General features: G+C 37.1%; 1 protein-coding gene across 1 annotated transcript in view; it reads left to right on the top strand.

Moving 5' to 3' along the window:
• Positions 1–21,520, top strand: part of LOC129774753 (non-lysosomal glucosylceramidase) — a 67,643-nt gene that overhangs the window by 15,134 nt on the left and 30,989 nt on the right. Inside the window, exon 2 of the mRNA XM_055778692.1 lies at positions 21,042–21,311. Coding sequence (XP_055634667.1) covers positions 21,042–21,311 — 270 coding nt within the window. The remainder of the gene's footprint in view (positions 1–21,041; positions 21,312–21,520) is intronic.

Raw genomic sequence — 21,520 nt, 5'->3', positions numbered from 1 at the left:
TACCATCCTACGAGAATATTCTGAGATGGTGGAGTGTTGGAATTGACCCATCTGGTCATGGGAACCATTTGAAATTTCAAGAAATTTACGATAATGGACAAGTCCTAAGGCTAATATTTTTTGGAGGCGATAGAATGTCGATTTTATCATTTGAATTAGAAGCATACCATCCTACGAGAATATTCTGAGATGGTGGAGTGTTGGAATTGACCCATCTGGTCATGGGAACCATTTTAAATTTCAAGAAATTTACGACAATGAACAAGTCCTAAGGCTAATATTTTTTGGAGGCGATAGAATTTCGATTTTATCATTTGAATTAGAAGCATACCATCCTACGAGAATATTCTGAGATGGTGGAGTGATGGAATTGACCCATCTGGTCATGGGAACCATTTTAAATTTCAAGAAATTTACGATAATGGACAAGTCCTAAGGCTAATATTTTTCGGAGGCGATAGAATGTCAATTTTATCATTTGAATTAGAAGCATACTATCCTCCGAGAATATTCTGAGATGGTGGAATGTTGGAATTGACCCATCTGGTCATGGGAACCATTTTAAATTTCAAGAAATTTACGATAATGGACAAGTCCTAAGGCTAATATTTTTCGGAGGCGATAGAATGTCAATTTTATCATTTGAATTAGAAGCATACCATCCTATGAGAATATTTTGAGATGGTGGAGTGTTGGAATTGACTCATCTGGTCATGGGAACCATTTGAAATTTCAAGAAATTCACAAAAATGGACAAGTCCTAAGGCTGATATTTTTTGGAGGCGATGGAATGACATTTTTTTCATTTTAATTAGACACACGAGTCTTTCCATTAGTCATCAAACCGGCATCTACTGCTAAAATAATCGTTTTTGAATTTGAATGGCGGCTTCAAAAATTGATCGTTCATAACAAGAAAGTCAGCTTAAGTCGACCAATTAATTTGCTTCGATGGCTAATGAATCGCGGCTTAAATGTAAATCAGCTTACATCTCTGGACCAAATATTACATCGGTCAATGAAAAAATATTCAAAAAGAAAATAATTTTTTGGGTCGAATAAACTAAGTTTCTCTAAAATTTAGCCGATCAATATTATAGTCCAGTTCTAGATTTTCTTAGTCGAGCCGGATAGGCGCCGATTCCAAAACGTGATTAACCCATTCCAAAATATTGTTTCATGTTTTATTGTAAAATCTCATCATATTCTCACAAAAAAGTGCTTAAAAAATTAAGAATATTTGAGAAAATATATGAGGAAACGAATTTTTGATCGGTTGAGCAACCTACAACATGGGATAGTCTAGTATTTTCGGAAATGCTAGTCGATATTAATTTTCAGTTCGCGAAATCGATGCATCGAGAACACTTCTTAACCATGACTCGAGACTCCCGGCTTAAATTTACGAAAAAAAAGTTGAAATCGACTATTATCGAGTGATATTAATCATTCGACTTTGTTCCGATTTTCTGAATAAGAAACCTCCTCAGATCAGTCTCGTTCAGACGACTTGAAGCTGAAGTATTTTTATTATAAGTAAACGTATGCTTTCAAGTGATATAAATCTTACAATAGGGTTTTCTTTGCGACTCCTTGGTAGTCAGAGGTAATACCTAACCCACTGAGTAATGGAATTCAAGTTCTCCTCTCAGATTGAGCCTAGAGAAAAATATCTTGTTCTGCAAATTGTTATTAATTTAAATCTTATTTCGCCATACTTTTTCCCGTGAGTATTCACTTTAAATGAATAGAATACGTCCTACAATCAGTAGATCAATTAGGCGTAATTATATAAAAAAAAACTGTATTGATTTTTTCCTGGATCTAACCGCGTTGTCATCACTTCTGGTAATGATCGATTGTTCATTTTCATTCCTTTTTCTCCACTTCTGTCATACATATACATCTACTACTGAATCCACTGAACGCGAATTTAGCCTTCGTAACTTCCGTGAGCAACCACTTGCAACTTATTTAACACTAGATTTACCAGACCAGTCATTTTGACTGGTCGTGCAATTTCAATTTAAAATTCCTACGACATATTACATTTGCTTTCCGAAATGATGTTATGACTTTTGTAGCTATAAGTAGAAAAAACATTTTATAAACTTAATGTTACTTAATATTTATTACTAACAAATATATTTTTTTGTTATTGACATTTAAACCAGTACCAGTCAAACTGACTGGTGCATGTTTCTATGAAGAAATGTATGAGAGCGTTTTAATTTCAACATATTTTGACAGCAATTGTCAGCCCCTGAAAATGTTCTGCATATTTAGAAAATGCAACCAGCATACCTCTGGAATGTTCAGATGTGGAAAGTGAATTATACGACAGCGGCGATGATTTGTTAGATAGAAAAATTGATTCTCAAGGAAGTGATGATAACAGTGCTATTATCGAGAGTAGTGATGAGGAAATTCCTGATGATGACAATATAGATGAGCCAAGCGACAGTGGTTGCGTAAAAATTCCAATCAAGCGTACCAAATCAGCAAACTGAAATTGCTTTAGACGGAACTATTTGAACGAGAATTGAAGAAGGAGGTGTTGCTGGTAGATTACTAGTTCATAGTAATTTCAAAGATGTACACGGTCCAACAGCACATGCTGAAAGAAATATTATGAACGGGAATCTAAGTAGTGCGTTCCAATTACTGATTGATAACCATATTTTGGAACATATACGAATTTGTACAGAGTTAGAAGCCTCTCGAGTTTTGGAAAAAAGTGGACAATTACACAAGAAAAATTGAAGGCATCTCTTGCAATATTGTGCGCGCGTGGGGCGTACGAAGGAAATAGCTTCAAACAGGGGATGAACTTATATTACCGGGGATAAGCAACTTTTTCCATCGGAGGCCAGATGCAGATTTACTCAGTATTTTCCAAACAAACCCCATAAATTTAGCATAAAATTCTAATTGGCGTCTGATGTAGAGACGAAATATGTGATAAATGGCTTTCCTTATTTAGGAAAAAGCGAGACTCGAAATGCATCAATCCCCCTATGCAAATTTGTCGTAATGAAATTTCTTGAACCGTATACCATGAAGGAGCGTAAAACTGATATTTTTTACAAGTATTCCTTTGGCGTTAAAATTAAGATCTCAAAATACTTCGTTGCTTGGAACGATACGCGCTTCTATTGGCAACCAGACATATTTTGGCGTCGATGTCACTGATCGAATGGAAATCAGGTTCCAGAAGGTGACCACTTCAACTGTTTTTCAATAATTTAGTTTCAGCCGGAAGAAATAGCTGGATATTGAACAAAACATAACAGGAGAAAATATCTCACGAGAAGACTTTCTGTTTCAATTAGCAAAAGAACTTGCTTCAGAATATCAGACTTCAAGGCAAATACCACACGAAGCTGATATACCAACTACAAATGGCACTGTTTCTGTACGCAAATGGTGTCAAATAGAATATTTTAATAACAATAAGACTACAAATATTTGCAATAAATGCAAAAAAAGTCTATGTAGAAAGTGTATACACTGCAAAATCTATTGTGAGCAACAAACTGTAAACAATTAAGTGTTTTGTTATTTGACAATGTCTATTAGTCCATTTATCTATCACAATTAATATTGTTCAACTTATTTTCGCCATTTGATAAGTAATAGTACAGACTGGAACCACAATATTCATTTTTTCTTATACACCAGTCATTTTGACTGGTGCTGGTAGAAATAGGTATATATAAATAGCTGGTAAATCTAGTGTTAACACGGGGTCGTTTCCATACTAGGCGGTACAGGATAGTCCCGATCTTCTGAACAGACTTGAATGAACTAAAAACATCCGTAGCCGATCGAGTCAACTAGAAAAATAAGCTAGCGGCGGTCGCCGTTGGCCCCATTTTTCTTGTTGAAAAAAACCGGCGTCGACATTTTCAAATATGGCGTCGACCGCCGAAATTTTTGACGACAGAAGTGTCTGTCTCCTGGTCTGCTATACATTTTCTGTAGGCGTTAAGATCAACACTGAAAAATATTTCGACATAAAAAAGCGCAAAATAAAAAAAATACTAAGTCAGCGCTATTATCTTAAGTCACCAAAGTGAAGTTGTGTACTCTAGCTTCTTCTTCTTCTTGGATGGCACTACCGTTCCAGTGAAACTTTTGCCTTCTCAACGCAGCATTACTTGCGTCATTTTTATTAGTAGTGCTTGGTTGAGATTTCTATGCCGAATAACACGCCTTGAATGTACTCTGGAGGGGCAAGCTCTAGAATACGCGTGACCACAGTGCAAGCCGGAAGAATTTTCTTTCACGAAAAATCCCCCGACCAGAACGGGAATCGAACCCGAACCCCCGGCATGATAGTGTGGGACGCTAACCACTCGGCCACGGGAGCACGTACTCTAGCGCCGAATCGTAATGAAAATATTCGGTGGCGGAGTTGCGCCGTGGCGAATTTTCGTTCGGCAATGAAACGATTGCGATGAGTTGTGATGATATTGAAAGTGGAATACAGCTGGAATCCGACGAATGCATGGAAATTGAGGTAGGTTCAGTTTGTATTAATCTATGACTTCAGTAAAAATTTTATTACGACAAAATTAATTCATAATAAAAATTGCGCTTTTTTCTGTGTGGCATTCATACCCCTGAGTTCACTTTTTAAAAACATGAATAGAAACTATTGCTACATGTTCTTTAAATGTATTATTAAAAGAGCTTCTGAATGTTTCCACCAGAACCCAATGATAAATGGGTCTGAAAAGTTGAACGAATTGGTATGAAAATATGGAGAAATTTGCGTTAGTGATACTAAAGCCTATGATCATAACGCGAAATCCAACAGTCACATAATTTCCGTTGTTTCCTATTATAAGAAGAGATGTCGACCAGGAATATCATTTCATAATCAAAAGGGATGAAACACGGTACGTGGAATGGATTCAACGGATAAAAATTGAAAATCATCCGGCTAAGCAGTTTAAATTTCAGCATGTCGATATTCTACTAAGTAATTATCATCAATTTTCACGTATTATTTTTTTCAGAAACAAAACGTTTAACTAAACTATTAATTTGTATGGCTCGAACCTTGGCGATGGTAATTGAGGACAGGTTAAAAACTCTCAAGCCATTATTGTTCACCTGTTCAACACAAACGAGCAGCAATTCATTTAATCCTCGACGACCAAACGATTTTCTCCGGCAGCGAAATTGAAAATATCGACAGATCAAGAAATCATGTCTATATATTTTTTATCTGCTTCTATAGAAATTTCCCACCCTAATTAAAATAAACATTAGAGAAAATCAATTTGAGTATTTTATGCGTCTGAATAAACCACAAAAACGTAAACATCGATTAAATTTTCTTCTACGCTTCATCTGATTCGCTACTCAAAAGTGTCGTTTGACTGACCGATGAAAAAACACTTTCGTACGAAAACGAGGATAGGGCAATTCGTTCGAACGAACGATGTTCGAATGTTCGAACGGATAGATTTCTTTCGTACGAAACCAAGGATACGAATGAGGCATTCTTTCGAACGTTTTGTGTTCGTTCGAAAACAAGAATAAGGGTGTTTATTTTTTTGGTTCGTTAAGTTAGTGTATAGAATAATATTAGGTGATTAATAGCAGTAATAGACGATAATATCTACTGTTTGCGCCACGCGGAGCGAGCGCATACGTGTTGCGACATGACCTGTCATTCCATTGCATCACCGAGAGACGTGCGAAAGTGAGATGAAAGCAGTATCAACACAACAAACGAATATCACCCGAGCTATCCGAGCGAAGCCGACAGGACAAATACCCCACCAGAGCAGAACATGATCCATTCCACGACGATCCATTTCGTTTGGAACACTAATTTTCCGTACACCAGCCGAAACAATTTCTATCCTTTTCATTCAATCGCATCACCGAGAGACGTGCGAAAGTGAGATGAAAGCAGTATCAACACAACAAACTAATATCACCCGAGCTAACCGAGCGAAGCCGACAGGACAAACACCCCACCAATTTCAGGGAGTATAAAAGTAGCAGAGCAGCATATGATCCATCTTTATAAGTTTTTATTCACCACGTGTATTTAGAAACCATTAGAGAAAGTTATAGTGAAAATTTGGACTTTGAAAACTAGTGTCGTTTTTTCCTACAGTAAATTTAGTCAGACCCTTTCCAACCGGAGTACTATAAGGATTGAGAAATGTGTACTGTGAAGATGGCATCCTCTTATAAAATTAATTTAGAGATGTGTTTAGAAGCGGTTAACAGTTTAATTTCAACCAAGTGCCTAGAATATGATTTCAAGTTAAATTTTAAGAACATGCAAGTAATTTTGGAGCGTATGGGATTAGATAAAACGAACTATCCTAGTATGAAGGTAATCAAAAGCCTTCTAATGAAACATCGAAAATCCGTAAAACGGTTTGCTCCTGAGATTACTTTGCAGAATTGTTGGGATGCAGCGAATGATTTGATCGCTAGAGAAGAGTTGGATGAGCTATTCGAATTGAATTCTAAGAATCTGAAAGAAATTCTTGTAGAAATGGGATTAAACGAAAAATGCGCACCTAACTTAAAAAAAGTTAGGAATAACTTCGCTTGTAATCCAACATATAAGAAGTATCGTGCAGAACGAAAGGTGAGAACCCTTATAATTGTTATAAGCTTCCTGAAATTAATAAAACTATTTTGAAATTTTCAATGTGAAATCATTTCCGCAGAATATTGAACATTCAATTGCCGCTGAAAGTCATAACGTAAGTGTAAAATATCAAATTGCTTTGAAATAGTCACGCCATACAGTAACTTCAAATTTTTATAGATCGATAATTTCAAAGAATGTTCTTTTGAGAATGAAAGTGCCTGCTTGCCACAAGACTGCGTTGGAGTTCATGAAGTAAGATGACATTTCTATTTATTAATTCATGTATTAATAGTTGTTATTTAGCAGCTTTTATTAAATAAAACAGATCATATGTCCGAAACAAACTCATCTCCTTCACGTGTCGAAACAAGAACATTATCATTTGTATCATTTGACACAAACGATTTCGAGGAATTGGCCGACTCTCAAAGTACTACTTTTGACGGCGTTGATAATACGGGAAAAGATAACGAAGTAAGATGACATTTCCAATTAATTATTCATGTATTAATATGTATTATTCTTCAGCAACCTCCATTCGGATTTTTATTGAAAGGAACAGATTTATCGCGTGTCGAAATAAAATCATTATCCGTCGAGTTTCCTGCAAAAGTATGTAAGAAAGGAATGGAACTTAATGCTCCAGAAATTGAATGTCGCATTTTTGAAACATCAGTAAGTCAAATGCAAGAGAGATCAACGAACGACATGCAAGACTCGATTGTTTCATTTGATACCAATGATCTTGAAGGATCGACCAAATCACAAGATACTACTTATAGCAGTGATGTAGATGTAACTGAACTTGTGTTCAATACAACGGACTTTGAAAACCTACGAAAAGAGATAAAAGAAAAAGGCAACAGTAACAGGATCAAATACAATGTCAAGGTTGCGGAATGTGGGGCAACTGCCACAAAAAGACTTTATAGTGGTGCTTCAATTTACGAGTGTTCTTTTTACATCAACAAGAAGAACATTGAAATGTGTAAACATTATGATCAACATAATATAATGCAAAGCAAAACCAAGGTTGGCGATGCTAAATATAAGCAACAAAAGCATAGAAGGCCTTTTATAGTGGCCTTAGAAGATTTGTTAAAAATCAAATATGAAGAATTCAATATCTATTGTATAATCAATATAAATTCTCATAATTGCAACAAATCTGGCTGGCTATTTTATGGTGTCTGCGCTCACAAGACCTGCAGATCTTATCGTTTCAAAATTGTTTCTGTTACGGATGGTGATAACATATATAAAGTCGATGTCTATGTTAATGTCGCTATGACCCTGATACACGGGGAAAACCTGAAAGCGGCATATTGCAAAGGAGTAAAAAGAAACATAAATATGAAAAAACTGCAGCTCCAAAAACCACTTGAATTACGAACTAAGTTGATCAACGAAAAGAAAAAAAGGGAACCATTCGAGAAGGTAGACATTGTCAGCAAAAATGTATTGAAAAAAATTAGCAGTGAAGCTAAATCGAAGCTTAACAGGGATATTGATGATTTTCAAGATTTGATAAAAATGTCTGAGGATAACGGATCTTATATCAAAAATGTGTTTAGAAAGCCCTTTGGTGTAATTTGTTTTAATACAAAAATGTTCAAAGAGCTGAGAAAAAACAAGACTTACAGTCCTATTTTCTACATGGATGGTACTGGATCGGTTGTACGATATTCAAAAGCTGAGAAGCGTGTTCAAATATATGTTTTGGTCGCATACAATTACCGGTCAAATTTTAGTGTACCCGTAACAACCTTTGTGACTAAAAGCCAAAAAACAGTAGACTTCCACAATTGGTTGAATATATTTCGTGCTTCGTACGAGTCAGGCAGCTCTATGAATAAATTGAATAAAATAGCGAGAATTGTTAGTGTTGATTGGAGCTGGTCACTGATTGGTGGATTGATACGGGCTCTTAATAATCAACACCATACACTACCAGAGTATATCCGAGATTGTTATAAAGTTTGCATAAGAGAACTCAATCTCAATTTCACTATCATTCATTTATGCTACAGTCATTTCATGAATGTAGTTTCTAAGGACTTGAAATCTGCTCCAATCAACATAAAACATAAGTTCATGGACTGTATGCGATTGGCTGTACGTGCTACAAACTTAGTGGACTTAATCGATCTGTTTATCATTATGACATGCATTTTTGGATCTGCAAATGAGAACCGAATGCTTGAGACATCACTAAAAGAACTAGATGCAAAAATTAATGATAGAACAAGCTTCGATTCAGAAAGCGCTGGTAAATTTGATTATACTGGCATCGGTGAACCAGAAATTCTAAAAAAAGATGAGGACAAAATCTTCTTGGGATCGCCTTTTTATGCGTTGTTAAAAGAAACATTTGAAACAACATTAAAACAAATAGATGATCTCAGCCAAGGATCACAGAACCCACTGTATTTCAAAGGATTCTTGGAAGATGTCGCCTTGAAAAAATACATGCCTGTGGTTTGTTTGTGGTCAAATATAATAGTATCTCAAATTGACTCGAATCCGGATACTATTTCAAACGCAAGGGTTGAAAGCTTCTTCCGAACATTGAAACACAATGTTATGAAAGGTCAGCTCTACGAAAGAATAACACATTTTCTTCGAAAACTACAATCGTATATTGAATCTCTGTTCCACTTTTCCGACTTTGACATTGAAGATATATACGCTACTGATAAAGGAATAAGTAATGCTAAAAAACGTCAAGATGATAGAATCGCAGAATATGACAGATTTGTCGGAAACGTAGAAGACATAGAGGACGAATGGCATAGTCCATACTTTCAAAAAGATGCTTCAACCCACTTGTTCAAGAAGAAAAAGAAGCAGGAAACTAACAGCTTAAACACACAACTTGAACAATCAACACAGAAGCACCCAGATTCAAAGGAAAACAGTGATAACAACAGAAAAAGATCATTAGAAGAAGATTTAGAAACTACCTGTAATCTGTCCTCTATTCATCAATTCATTGACAAAGGATTTGAATTTCCAGTTACCACCAAATGGTATTTCGGTGAGTTTCCTTCAGAATATGAGAGCATAGGAGTAAGTAGTATGATTGTAAGCTCAGAAATGCTTCAAACGCTCGATGCACATACATATATGGATGGAGAAACCTTAGATGCGATAATTGCAGTGGCCATAAAAGAATGTGAGGTCGAAAGCGTAAAATTGGTATCAACTTACATGTCGAGAAACTTGTTTGATACAACTCAACTAAAAGAAGTATTGGATAGGAAACGAGATTATGTTTTACCAGTTCTAACCAATACATCGGGAGTATGGGTGGTTCCTTTGAATGTTAGAGCTGGGCAAGCACCCACCAAGCAAGTTGGAAGAGGGAACCATTGGGTTCTCTTCATTGCTGATTTTATGAATAGAGAAACTTTTTATTTAGATCCTCTCGAAACAGCATCCCCATATTTGAAGGACGTACAAGAAGAATTTTTGAAGGCAGTAAGCTCTATTCGGAGACTTAAAAATCAACCATTTGATTCAACCAATTGGCAAAGCGGCTCGAAAAATATTGCGCACGACAAGCAAAACGACGACTACAACTGTGGTGTATATGTAGCTAAATATGCACAAAACTTTCTTTTGAAGAAACCGTTGACCGGGCTAGGAAACATGGATTCTGAGAGGAAACAAATCAAAATAAAACTCCTAAATACAGCAGTAATAAAAATTTGTTTATACTGCAGCAGCTTGAAATCACTAATTTTGTCATGTCAATCATGTGGACGGAGGTGTTGCAGTAGATGCGCCCCAAATATGGTGCTAAAAATTCCATCTACAAAACAATGTGAAATATGTTCGAAAATTAAAATGATATAATTTTTAAGTCTCATCAATAAATTTTTATATTACCTTTTAACTTGAAGTATTTTTATTTGTCCAGTTTGAGTCCTTTCAGAAACGAGATAGAATCCTGTCGTCTAAGTCAAAAATGAAAAAATTGTCATTCCATCGGCTACAAAAAATAGTTGCCATAAACCTCAACCATTCGCGTGGATTTTTTTTTAAATTTTAAATGGTTCCTATGATCAGATAGGTCAATTCCAACACTCCACCATCTCAAAATATTTTCGGAGGATAGTATGCTTCTAATTCAAATGATAAAATTGACATTCTATCGCCTCCAAAAAATATTAGCCTTAGGACTTGTCCATTATCGTAAATTTCTTGAAATTTCAAATGGTTCCCATGACCAGATGGGTCAATTCCAACACTCCACCATCTCAGAATATTCTCGTAGGATGGTATGCTTCTAATTCAAATATAAAATCGACATTCTATCGCCTCCAAAAAATATTAGCCTTAGGACTTGTCCATTATCGTAAATTTCTTGAAATTTCAAATGGTTCCCATGACCAGATGGGTCAATTCCAACACTCCACCATCTCAAAATATTCTCGGAGGATAGTATGCTTCTAATTCAAATGATAAAATTGACATTCTATCGCCTCCGAAAAATATTAGCCTTAGGACTTGTCCATTATCGTAAATTTCTTGAAATTTAAAATGGTTCCCATGACCAGATGGGTCAATTCCAACACTCCACCATCTCAGAATATTCTCGTAGGATGGTATGCTTCTAATTCAAATGATAAAATCGACATTCTATCGCCTCCAAAAAATATTAGCCTTAGGACTTGTCCATTATCGTAAATTTCTTGAAATTTAAAATGGTTCCCATGACCAGATGGGTCAATTCCAACACTCCATCATCTCAGAATATTCTCGGAGGATGGTATGCTTCTAATTCAAATGATAAAATCGACATTCTATCGCCTCCAAAAAATATTAGCTTTAGGACTTGTCCATTATCGTAAATTTCTTGAAATTTCAAATGGTTCCCATGACCAGATGGGTCAATTCCAACATTCCACCATCTCAGAATATTCTCGGAGGATGGTATGCTTCTAATTCAAATGATAAAATTGACATTCTATCGCCTCCAAAAAATATTAGCCTTAGGACTTGTCCATTATCGTAAATTTCTTGAAATTTCAAATGGTTCCCATGACCAGATGGGTCAATTCCAACACTCCACCATCTCAGAATATTCTCGTAGGATGGTATGCTTCTAATTCAAATATAAAATCGACATTCTATCGCCTCCAAAAAATATTAGCCTTAGGACTTGTCCATTATCGTAAATTTCTTGAAATTTCAAATGGTTCCCATGACCAGATGGGTCAATTCCAACACTCCACCATCTCAAAATATTCTCGGAGGATAGTATGCTTCTAATTCAAATGATAAAATTGACATTCTATCGCCTCCGAAAAATATTAGCCTTAGGACTTGTCCATTATCGTAAATTTCTTGAAATTTAAAATGGTTCCCATGACCAGATGGGTCAATTCCAACACTCCACCATCTCAGAATATTCTCGTAGGATGGTATGCTTCTAATTCAAATGATAAAATCGACATTCTATCGCCTCCAAAAAATATTAGCCTTAGGACTTGTCCATTATCGTAAATTTCTTGAAATTTAAAATGGTTCCCATGACCAGATGGGTCAATTCCAACACTCCATCATCTCAGAATATTCTCGGAGGATGGTATGCTTCTAATTCAAATGATAAAATCGACATTCTATCGCCTCCAAAAAATATTAGCTTTAGGACTTGTCCATTATCGTAAATTTCTTGAAATTTCAAATGGTTCCCATGACCAGATGGGTCAATTCCAACATTCCACCATCTCAGAATATTCTCGGAGGATGGTATGCTTCTAATTCAAATGATAAAATTGACATTCTATCGCCTCCGAAAAATATTAGCCTTAGGACTTGTCCATTATCGTAAATTTCTTGAAATTTAAAATGGTTCCCATGACCAGATGGGTCAATTCCAACATTCCACCATCTCAGAATATTCTCGGAGGATGGTATGCTTCTAATTCAAATGATAAAATTGACATTCTATCGCCTCCGAAAAATATTAGCCTTAGGACTTGTCCATTATCGTAAATTTCTTGAAATTTAAAATGGTTCCCATGACCAGATGGGTCAATTCCAACATTCCACCATCTCAGAATATTCTCGGAGGATAGTATGCTTCTAATTCAAATGATAAAATTGACATTCTATCGCCTCCGAAAAATATTAGCCTTAGGACTTGTCCATTTTCGTGAATTTCTTGAAATTTCAAATGGTTCCCATGACCAGATAGGTCAATTCCAACACTCCACCATTTCAGAATATTCTCGTAGGATGGTGTGCTTCTAATTTAAATGATAAAACTGTCTTATCATCGGCTACAAAAAATGTCAGTTGTAATTAAAAGTTATTGGTATCTTTTTATTGGTATCTTCACCCACATATTAATAAGTTACAAAGTAGACGCAGCTTTATCAAACATCAGACTCGCATCCAGCAAAAGCTGAAATCAAACCCGAAAGCCTTCTGGAAATATGTCAACGATCAACGAAAGAAAAGCGGAATGACACCATCAATGTTCTACAAAGATGAAGTTGCGACTGATACTGAAGGGATTCGACGACTTTTCGCACTCAAATTCTCGGGAATAATAATGCCACGCTATCACCCGACGAAGTATGGACAGCCGCCAGGAATGTTCCGGTTAATGAGATTTTGTTGAGCCGAATTCTCGTAAACGATGAGTGTATCCTCAAGGCTGTGGCCATATTGAAGTCATCAATGTTAGCGGGCCCCGATGGGATACCCTCATTCGTACTAAAGAAGTGCGCCCAAACGCTGCTCGCCCCGCCACTTGTTTGGCCTATCGTTGTTGAAAATTCTCGATCCTTTGGAAAACTGCGTATATGTTGCCGGTACACAAGAAATGTGACAAATCGAATATTGACAACTACAGGGGAATTTCCAGCCTATGCGCCACGTCAAAAATGTTTGAACTCGTAGTTCTGCCGTCTATGTAGTTCCATTATAAGGAACTAATAAGCAACGATCAGCATGGATTCATGCCCGGACGCTCCACAACAACGAACCTGCTTGTCTTTACATCGCATGTCATCGACGGCTTCTCGGAGGGATGCCAGACTAACGCCATCTATACCGACTTGTCAGCTGCCTTCGACAAGCTGAACCACGCAATCGCAGTGGCCAAGTTGGAACGCGTGGGAGTCTGCGGTAATCTGCCGCAATGGTTCCAATCTTACCTGACTGGCAGAACAAACTGCGTGAAGATTGGTGATCGTCTATCCTCATGTTTTGCATCGTTTTCCGGAATACCACAGGGCAGCCATCTCGGTCCACTTGTTTTTTTATGTCACTTCAACGATTGCAATAATTACTAGAGAGTCCCTTTACGCTGATGACATGAAAATCTTCTGCTACATTAGATCGATTGACGACGCCATGTTCCTCCAAAGGCAACTGGACTCCTTTGCAGCTTGGTGTGAAACGAATAGGATGGTACTGAATCCCAATAAATGCTCAGTCGTGTCGTTTGCAAGAAAACGGAATCCTATCTCCTTTGATTACCGGCTTTCAAACGTTGTTCTACCTCGCGTGAAGTGCGTTAACGACCTTGGTGTGCTCCTGGATGCAAAACTTACATACAAGTATCACATCGCATATATTGTCAACAAGGCAACGAGACAACTTGGTTTTATGCTTCGAACGACGAAATCGTTTACAGACATTTACTGTCTGAAGGCTGTTTACTGTGGCCTTGTTCGCTCCATACTGGAGTGTTGCTCTGCCGTCTGGAACCCGCACTACCAGAACAGTATGTACCGCATTGAAAACGTACAACGACGGTTTATTCGTTTCGCTTTGCATTTACTGCCGTGGCGAGATCCGTATAGCCTTCCCAGCTATGAAGGCCGCTGTCAGCTAATCAATTTAGACACTCTGGAAGTGCGTCAGAACACTGCCCGAGCCATGCTGATATCTGACGTTTTAACCTCACGAATCGACTGTCCTGCCATTCTCCATAGGATCAATCTTCTAGCTCGACGAGCTACGGTGCCTATGGTGCTGTTACAGGTCTGCTGCGCATTTTCAACCATGTGGAACTCCATACAATTCACTGACTAAAAAGTGTCCACATTTTCATCGCTTGTTTACGTGAAGAATATAATTTTTTCAGGCACACTTGATTTGAGAGTGTATGGATTTCTAGCTGTCTTGACGCAAGGTCTTTAATGAAAAATGAGAAGATGGGAAGGTTTATATTAACATGTTTATAATTCTTCTTCTTCTTCAATGGCAATAACGTTCCTAGAGGAACTTCGCCGTCTCAACGTAAAAGGTGTGTCACATCAAATTGCATCACGGAAAAAACGCTGTAGAAATTCGCCCAGTAAACCGATCCTTTTGAAAATTTTAGACAGTAAAATAAAAACTATTAAACAACTTTTGGCATTTTCCATTTTTCATACTTTGAGCCCAAGCCCGTATGCTCGTACCTTCCTCTTTACCCCGTCCATAAGGTTCTGTACAACGTCAGGTTGTACTTTTTTTTGAACAGAAATCCATTTTCTCTTGAAGTCCGCCTCCGATTTGACAACTTTTGGGTTCTTCCGGAGGGCCTGCTTCATAATCGCCCAATATTTCTCTATTGGGCGAAGCTCCGGCGCGTTGGGCGGGTTCATTTCCTTTGGCACGAAGGTGACCCCGTTGGCTTCATACCACTTCAACACGTCCTTTGAATAGTGGCACGAAGCGAGATCCGGCCAGAAGATGGTCGGGCCCTCGTGCTGCTTCAATAGTGGTAGTAAGCGCTTCTGTAGGCACTCCTTAAGGTAAACCTGCCCGTTTACCGTGCCGGTCATCACGAAGGGGGCGCTCCGCTTTCCGCAAGAGCAGATCGCTTGCCACACCATGTACTTTTTGGCAAACTTGGATAGTTTCTGTATGCGAATCTCCTCCGGAACGCTGAATTTGTCCTCTGCGGAGAAGAACAACAGGCCCGGCAGCTGACGAAAGTCCGCTTTGACGTAGGTTTCGTCGTCCATTACCAGGCAATGCGGCTTCGTCAGCATTTCGGTGTACAGCTTCCGGGCTCGCGTCTTCCCCACCATGTTTTGCCTTTCGTCGCGGTTAGGAGCCTTCTTAACCTTGTATGTACGCAGGCCCTCCCGCTGCTTGGTCCGCTGGACGAATGAACTTGACAAATTCAGCTTATTGGCGACATCCCGGACCGAACTTCTCGGATCACGTCTAAACTGCTTAACTACGCGCTTGTGATCTTTTTCACTGACGGAGCATCCATTTTTGCCGTTCTTCACCTTCCGGTCGATGGTTAGGTTCTCGAAGTATCGTTTTAGTACTCTGCTGACCGTGGATTGGACGATTCCCAGCATCTTACCGATGTCCCGATGTGACAACTCCGGATTCCAACTCCGGAGTACACAGGATTAATTCACGACGCTCTTTTTCGTTCGACGACATTTTTCCAAATTTACGAAAAATTGACAGTGAAGCATGGCCAACGTGATCTATACACTCTTATCTGATTTTAAAGCGAAAGCTGAAGATATAATTCCTAAAAATTAAATTTCTACAGCGTTTTTTCCGTGATGCAATTTGATGTGACACACCCTTTAGTATTACTTGCGTCATTTTTATTAGTACTTAGTTGAGATTTCTATGCCAAATAACACGCCTTGAATGCATTCTGAGTGGCAAGCTCTAGAATACGCGTGTTCACAGTGCATGTCGGAGGAAATTTCTTTGACGAAAAATTCCCCCGACCAGAACGGGAATCGAACCCGAACACCCGGCATGTTAGTTATGACGCTAACCACTCGGCCACGGGAGCACCATGTTTATAATTACATAAGTTTATTCAAATATTAATATTGCCCTTATTTAATTATTCAGTGCAATTTTATCAAAATTTGAAAGAGAAATTAAAAAAGGAATGTTTTTTTTCAATATTTTTATGAGATTAATCTATTAAAAATCCACGATTACCTTTGCTTTATTATTTACACCCCATTATTTGTTAATTTTTCCTGCTTTTCTTTCTTTGACCTATCATTTGAGAGGTTTGAAATTGCGACAAGATAGAAATTTGGTGTGAAAGAGCGAATTGTAGAAAACTAAGTCGCAAATTCTCTAAACTTTATAATTAAAGTTTTTATGTAGTATTTAATTTTTGAGTTTGTTTGAATGACAGATTTAAGTTGATTCATAGAAGAATAAGATTTCATTTGATATTACGATTTTTGAAATCGACTCAATGGTTGTAAAATTATGACGTTTTGGAAGAAATTTTACTTATTTAATCAGCAAAAGGCCCACGTGGCATGTGCTGTACACAAAAATCGTCTCCATTCACATGATTTTTTTTTTCCAATTGTTAACTTTCATTCTCATATCAAGGATCAACATATCATATCTTTCCATTAATCCGCAAACATGCCTAGTAGCAACTTAAAAAAAAGAAACTCATAAACGACAAAAAGAGTCTTCGTATATTTTTTATAAATTTTTCACAGTTTTATAGTAGTTTTATAGCGCTTTTTTAGTTGGAGTGCCTTTTAATTGGCAGTTCGCCAGTTGGAACACGCGTCAATCAAGAAGCAATCATCCGTCATAATTGCCATTTTTATTGAAGAGTCTTTGAACGTTAAAATCAAAAAATTAAGGCACAGTATAAAAGTATTTAGTTTTGCAGTTTGTTTGACAAATGTATTCGTTTGAAAATATTTATTAATATATATATATATACATATATAAAGTGGATTATATCACATCCACTATTCAAGGAAGTTAATGATATTTTCTACCATCAATCCAAATGCAGTAATCTTAATTATTATTATGGCCGCACTAAAAGACATGAAAAACAACAAGAAAAACGCGAACTTTGAAATTTGTGAACTATTGCAGTATTACTGCAGTATTATTGCAGCCATTCCATGCCAAACTGATATAGAAGTTTTCAGATTTTCGTGAAAATTGGTAGCTTGTTTTCGTTATGGTAAAATATTGGACAACTCGGCTCCGACCTGGTGGTGGCATACGCAGATGATATATCTGCGATAGCTACCAATACCAATGCTATAGAACGCATCAATGAACTTTTTAGTTATTTCCAGCGGCACGGAGCAAAATTAAATATATCCAAAACGGTTGCAATCGACGTTGGGCTCGTTGATGGAAATCCATTGAGCGTGCCGTAGCTACGTACAGAAGATAAAGTGAAGATTTTGGGTGTATACTTCACCAACTCGATCCGAGAAATGAACAAAATCAACTGGGACGCTCTTGTTGCCAAATTTGCTCAGCAGTTATGGCTGCACTCATTAAGAAATCTCAACCTTCAACAGAAGATAATTGCATTAAACACCTTCATCACGGCGAAGATTTGGTATGTGGCATCAATTCTTACGCCGTATTGCGTTCACACGGCGAAAATAACGTCGATCATGGGATCATTCCTCTGGCGTGGACTACCGGCGCGAGTCCCAATGGAGCAACTGGCGCGTGACACCGAATCTGGTGGACTAAAACTGCAGTTACCAGCCTTTAAATGTAGAGCGCTGCTATTGAATCGTCACATGCAGGCAATTGGATACCTTCCCTACTACCGATCCCTCCTGAACCAAGCTATTCCTCCCCCTGCAGACCTTCCCTGCCTCAAGATAATATCCCAACAAATCCCCCTTCTCCCCCCACTTGCTAGAGCAAGTCCATCCAGTGATCAAATACATCGTATACTCTTGGAGAGAACCGAAACACCTCGTGTTGAACGGAGAAATCCGGGCACAGATTGGAAGAGAATCTGGAAAAATATTGCAACGAATCAACTATCGTCGAGTCAGCGAAGTAGTTTATATTTATTCGTCAATGAGAAGATAGAGCATAGAAAATTAATGAGAATAATCCAGCGAGCGGATGGCGAACACTGCCTACACTGTAATGCTGCGATAGAAACGCTGCAACATAAATTTAGTGACTGTCCTCGCGTAGCACCTGCCTGGGCATACATACAATTGAGAATAATAGAAATACTCGACGGATGGCAACGACTGTCATTCGAGGAATTAATGAAACCTGCGCTGCTGAACATCAGACCAAACAAACGTAGTCAAATCTTGAAAATTCTAATACTATACATCAACTATGTTAATGGAACTAATAACAGAATCGATGTTGGTGCACTTTCATTCTATTTAAGATGTGAAAGTTGAATTTTTATTACTGTAAATAATATTTCATATGAATTGAAATAAACAAAATAATTTATAAAAAAAAAAAAAATTAAAATGTCAAACTTGCAAGAAATTTGAATTTTTTTTCTTGTAATTCTTGATTGTATCCGTTTTTATAGTTTACATGGTTTCGGGACCGACGGCGCTATATTTTTCTATATTTTTTCTTGAAAACAGGATTTTTAACTCAAAATTAGATATGTTCTTTTTTTCTTTTTTGAGTTATAATTTTTTAAAGTTAACCGATAGTTCGGAATATTAATTTCTTCCCCTTTTTCCTATTCTCAAAAATTCATAACATTTGAACTGCTAGAGCGATTCAGATGATAGATATATCAAATTAAAGCCTAGAATTTTTTGGAAAAATATTGCACTTGCGAAAAAAATTAATTTTGTTTTCGTGATTAATAATTGTATCTGTTTTTTTATAAATAAAAAAAAATTTTTGCAGGTGTGAAATTATTGACTTGAATTAACTATGTCGATTATCTGAATCGGTTCAGTAGATCAAAAGTTATGAATTTTGAAAAACGTAATTTTTGGAAAAAAAAAGGGGGAAACATGATTTTTTGAACCATCGGTTAAATTTGAAAAATCATAATTTAAAAACGAAGAAGGACACATTTTTGGATATGTTGTCTAAAAAATCCTCAGCTTTCGAGAAAAAATATAAAAAAATGTAGCGCCCTTGAATGAAAACTATAAAGAACAATTACGAACAATAATTGACATGGAATATATATAGTATATAGTTTGGTGTTAATTTCCCCGGCAGCTAAAAAGCTGTTTACTAAAAACTAATTGACGTTAACGTTTCATTACCTTGTAAATTCTAGATACAATACCAACAGAGGGTATTTAAAAAAATGGCTTTTTACGGGGTGTGTTCGAAACTGAAAAAAAAAGAAATTTATTCAGAAATCATATTTTAAGTTGTTTTTTAAGCGTACATACATTATTTAGTCGTATAATTATTGTATCATTCAATTTATTCCGATGAGAATGCTTTAAAATATTTCAACTGATGCTCTTACCACATTTTAATTTTTTTTTTTCAATGTTCAGTTTCTATGGCGAAGCTTCATTCGTAAATTACACATTTGTCATCATTGGTGGAATACGACCATAAATGTTGTTATGAATAGAACAGCAAGTTATGATTACAATACATATGGGTTTATTTTGATAATGCATTATACATAAGCCGATAAAAATGCATTATAATATTTGTCCACAGCGTTTCAGCGTGTATATGTATATTTTATTCAATTTTCAGTTCATAATTTATATCCCATTCGCCGTGTTTATCATGATGATGCTAACATTATATACGAACCTCCCACCTTATATATGATGTATCCCACCCTCTTAGAGACATCTTAACAATATGTTCAATTTTTAGAGCGTAAACCATCTGTCAATGTTTTCACTGTTTACATTTTCTTGCCACAAATCGTTGCCACTTTTTTCTCTCAAGTTCCACTTCTCTTCTCTGCATGTAGTCTCTATGTTTGACTTGAAGATGACTTTTTGACTTTAACCTGTCCCGTGTTTGTAATCAGCGTAAATTTTTAATGTTTTTTATACCTTGACTTCGGACAACTTACTAGGCAATGCAAATTTTTAATGTAATTTTGTAATTTAATGCAACATTTATGTAAAGCTAATTTAGATACTAAGACTACCATTGGAGCTTCTAGCCTGTTGGCAAATAAACAAATAATAATAATAATAATAAACTCTTGGGAACGCCGTGCAATCGACTGATTTGAGTAATTTCAGATGCGGCTGCGATATTTTCGTTGCTTCATGCGGGCGGCTTCTCTTTGGCACTGAAACATCCAACAGCGAAAATGTAGACTTAAATTTGGTCTCTAAACTATGCACGCGTTGCTCGTTCGGATACTTTACCATGATGAAAATGTTGATTTTGACTATCGTTTCGACATTGACAAATCATTAAAATGGTTTAAGGGTTCGGCCACACGAAGACACAAAACTGACAAGTCGCTAATGGATAACCCTTTACTAACATTCATGGGCTGCCTGTCGCGGATGGACAGACTCTTGAATAGTACAATCATTCTGATACCATATCTGTAATTACACGTCAAAGGCTCAGCGACGCAGAGTCGCAAAATAGTTTTATCAAAATCTCTCATAAATGCTGCAAAAGTGTATGTATATTGAATTAAATTTTTCATTTTCCTTTTTCATTTTCTTATTAGATATATCCCGTACTACTGGAAGGTGTCACGCGAAAACCGCCAGGTACTGATGGACTACTGGTACACCCAGAACGGCAAGCAGATTTACGGAGCCCCGATCGGGGGCATTGGCGCCGGCACGATTGGGCGTGGATTCGCCGGCGAGTTCTGCCGGTTCCAGCTCAAGCCGGGCCTGTACGAGTATAACACTGTGCACGCGAACCAATTCATCGTCACCATTAAGGACGAGAACAATGTAACCATTTTCCAGAGTTTGCTTTCCTCGTACAGGTACATAAGAGTCTGAATGTATAAATCATACACCAAAGTGGCGCCGAGATTATTGCGGTTGGCTGTAGTTCGCCTATGTTGGGTTGATAGAATGATTACTCGTCAGCATGTTTTTATCATTTCACTACGAAGTTGTGTGAACTAAATCGATGACACCTAAATAGAGCCATCTACGGTATGCTCCATTAAATCAGGGCTCGGCTTTATTG

This window comes from Toxorhynchites rutilus, chromosome 3 (assembly GCF_029784135.1).
Source record: "Toxorhynchites rutilus septentrionalis strain SRP chromosome 3, ASM2978413v1, whole genome shotgun sequence".
Classification (NCBI taxonomy): domain Eukaryota; kingdom Metazoa; phylum Arthropoda; class Insecta; order Diptera; family Culicidae; genus Toxorhynchites; species Toxorhynchites rutilus.
This window is presented reverse-complemented; position numbering and strand designations above follow the sequence as displayed.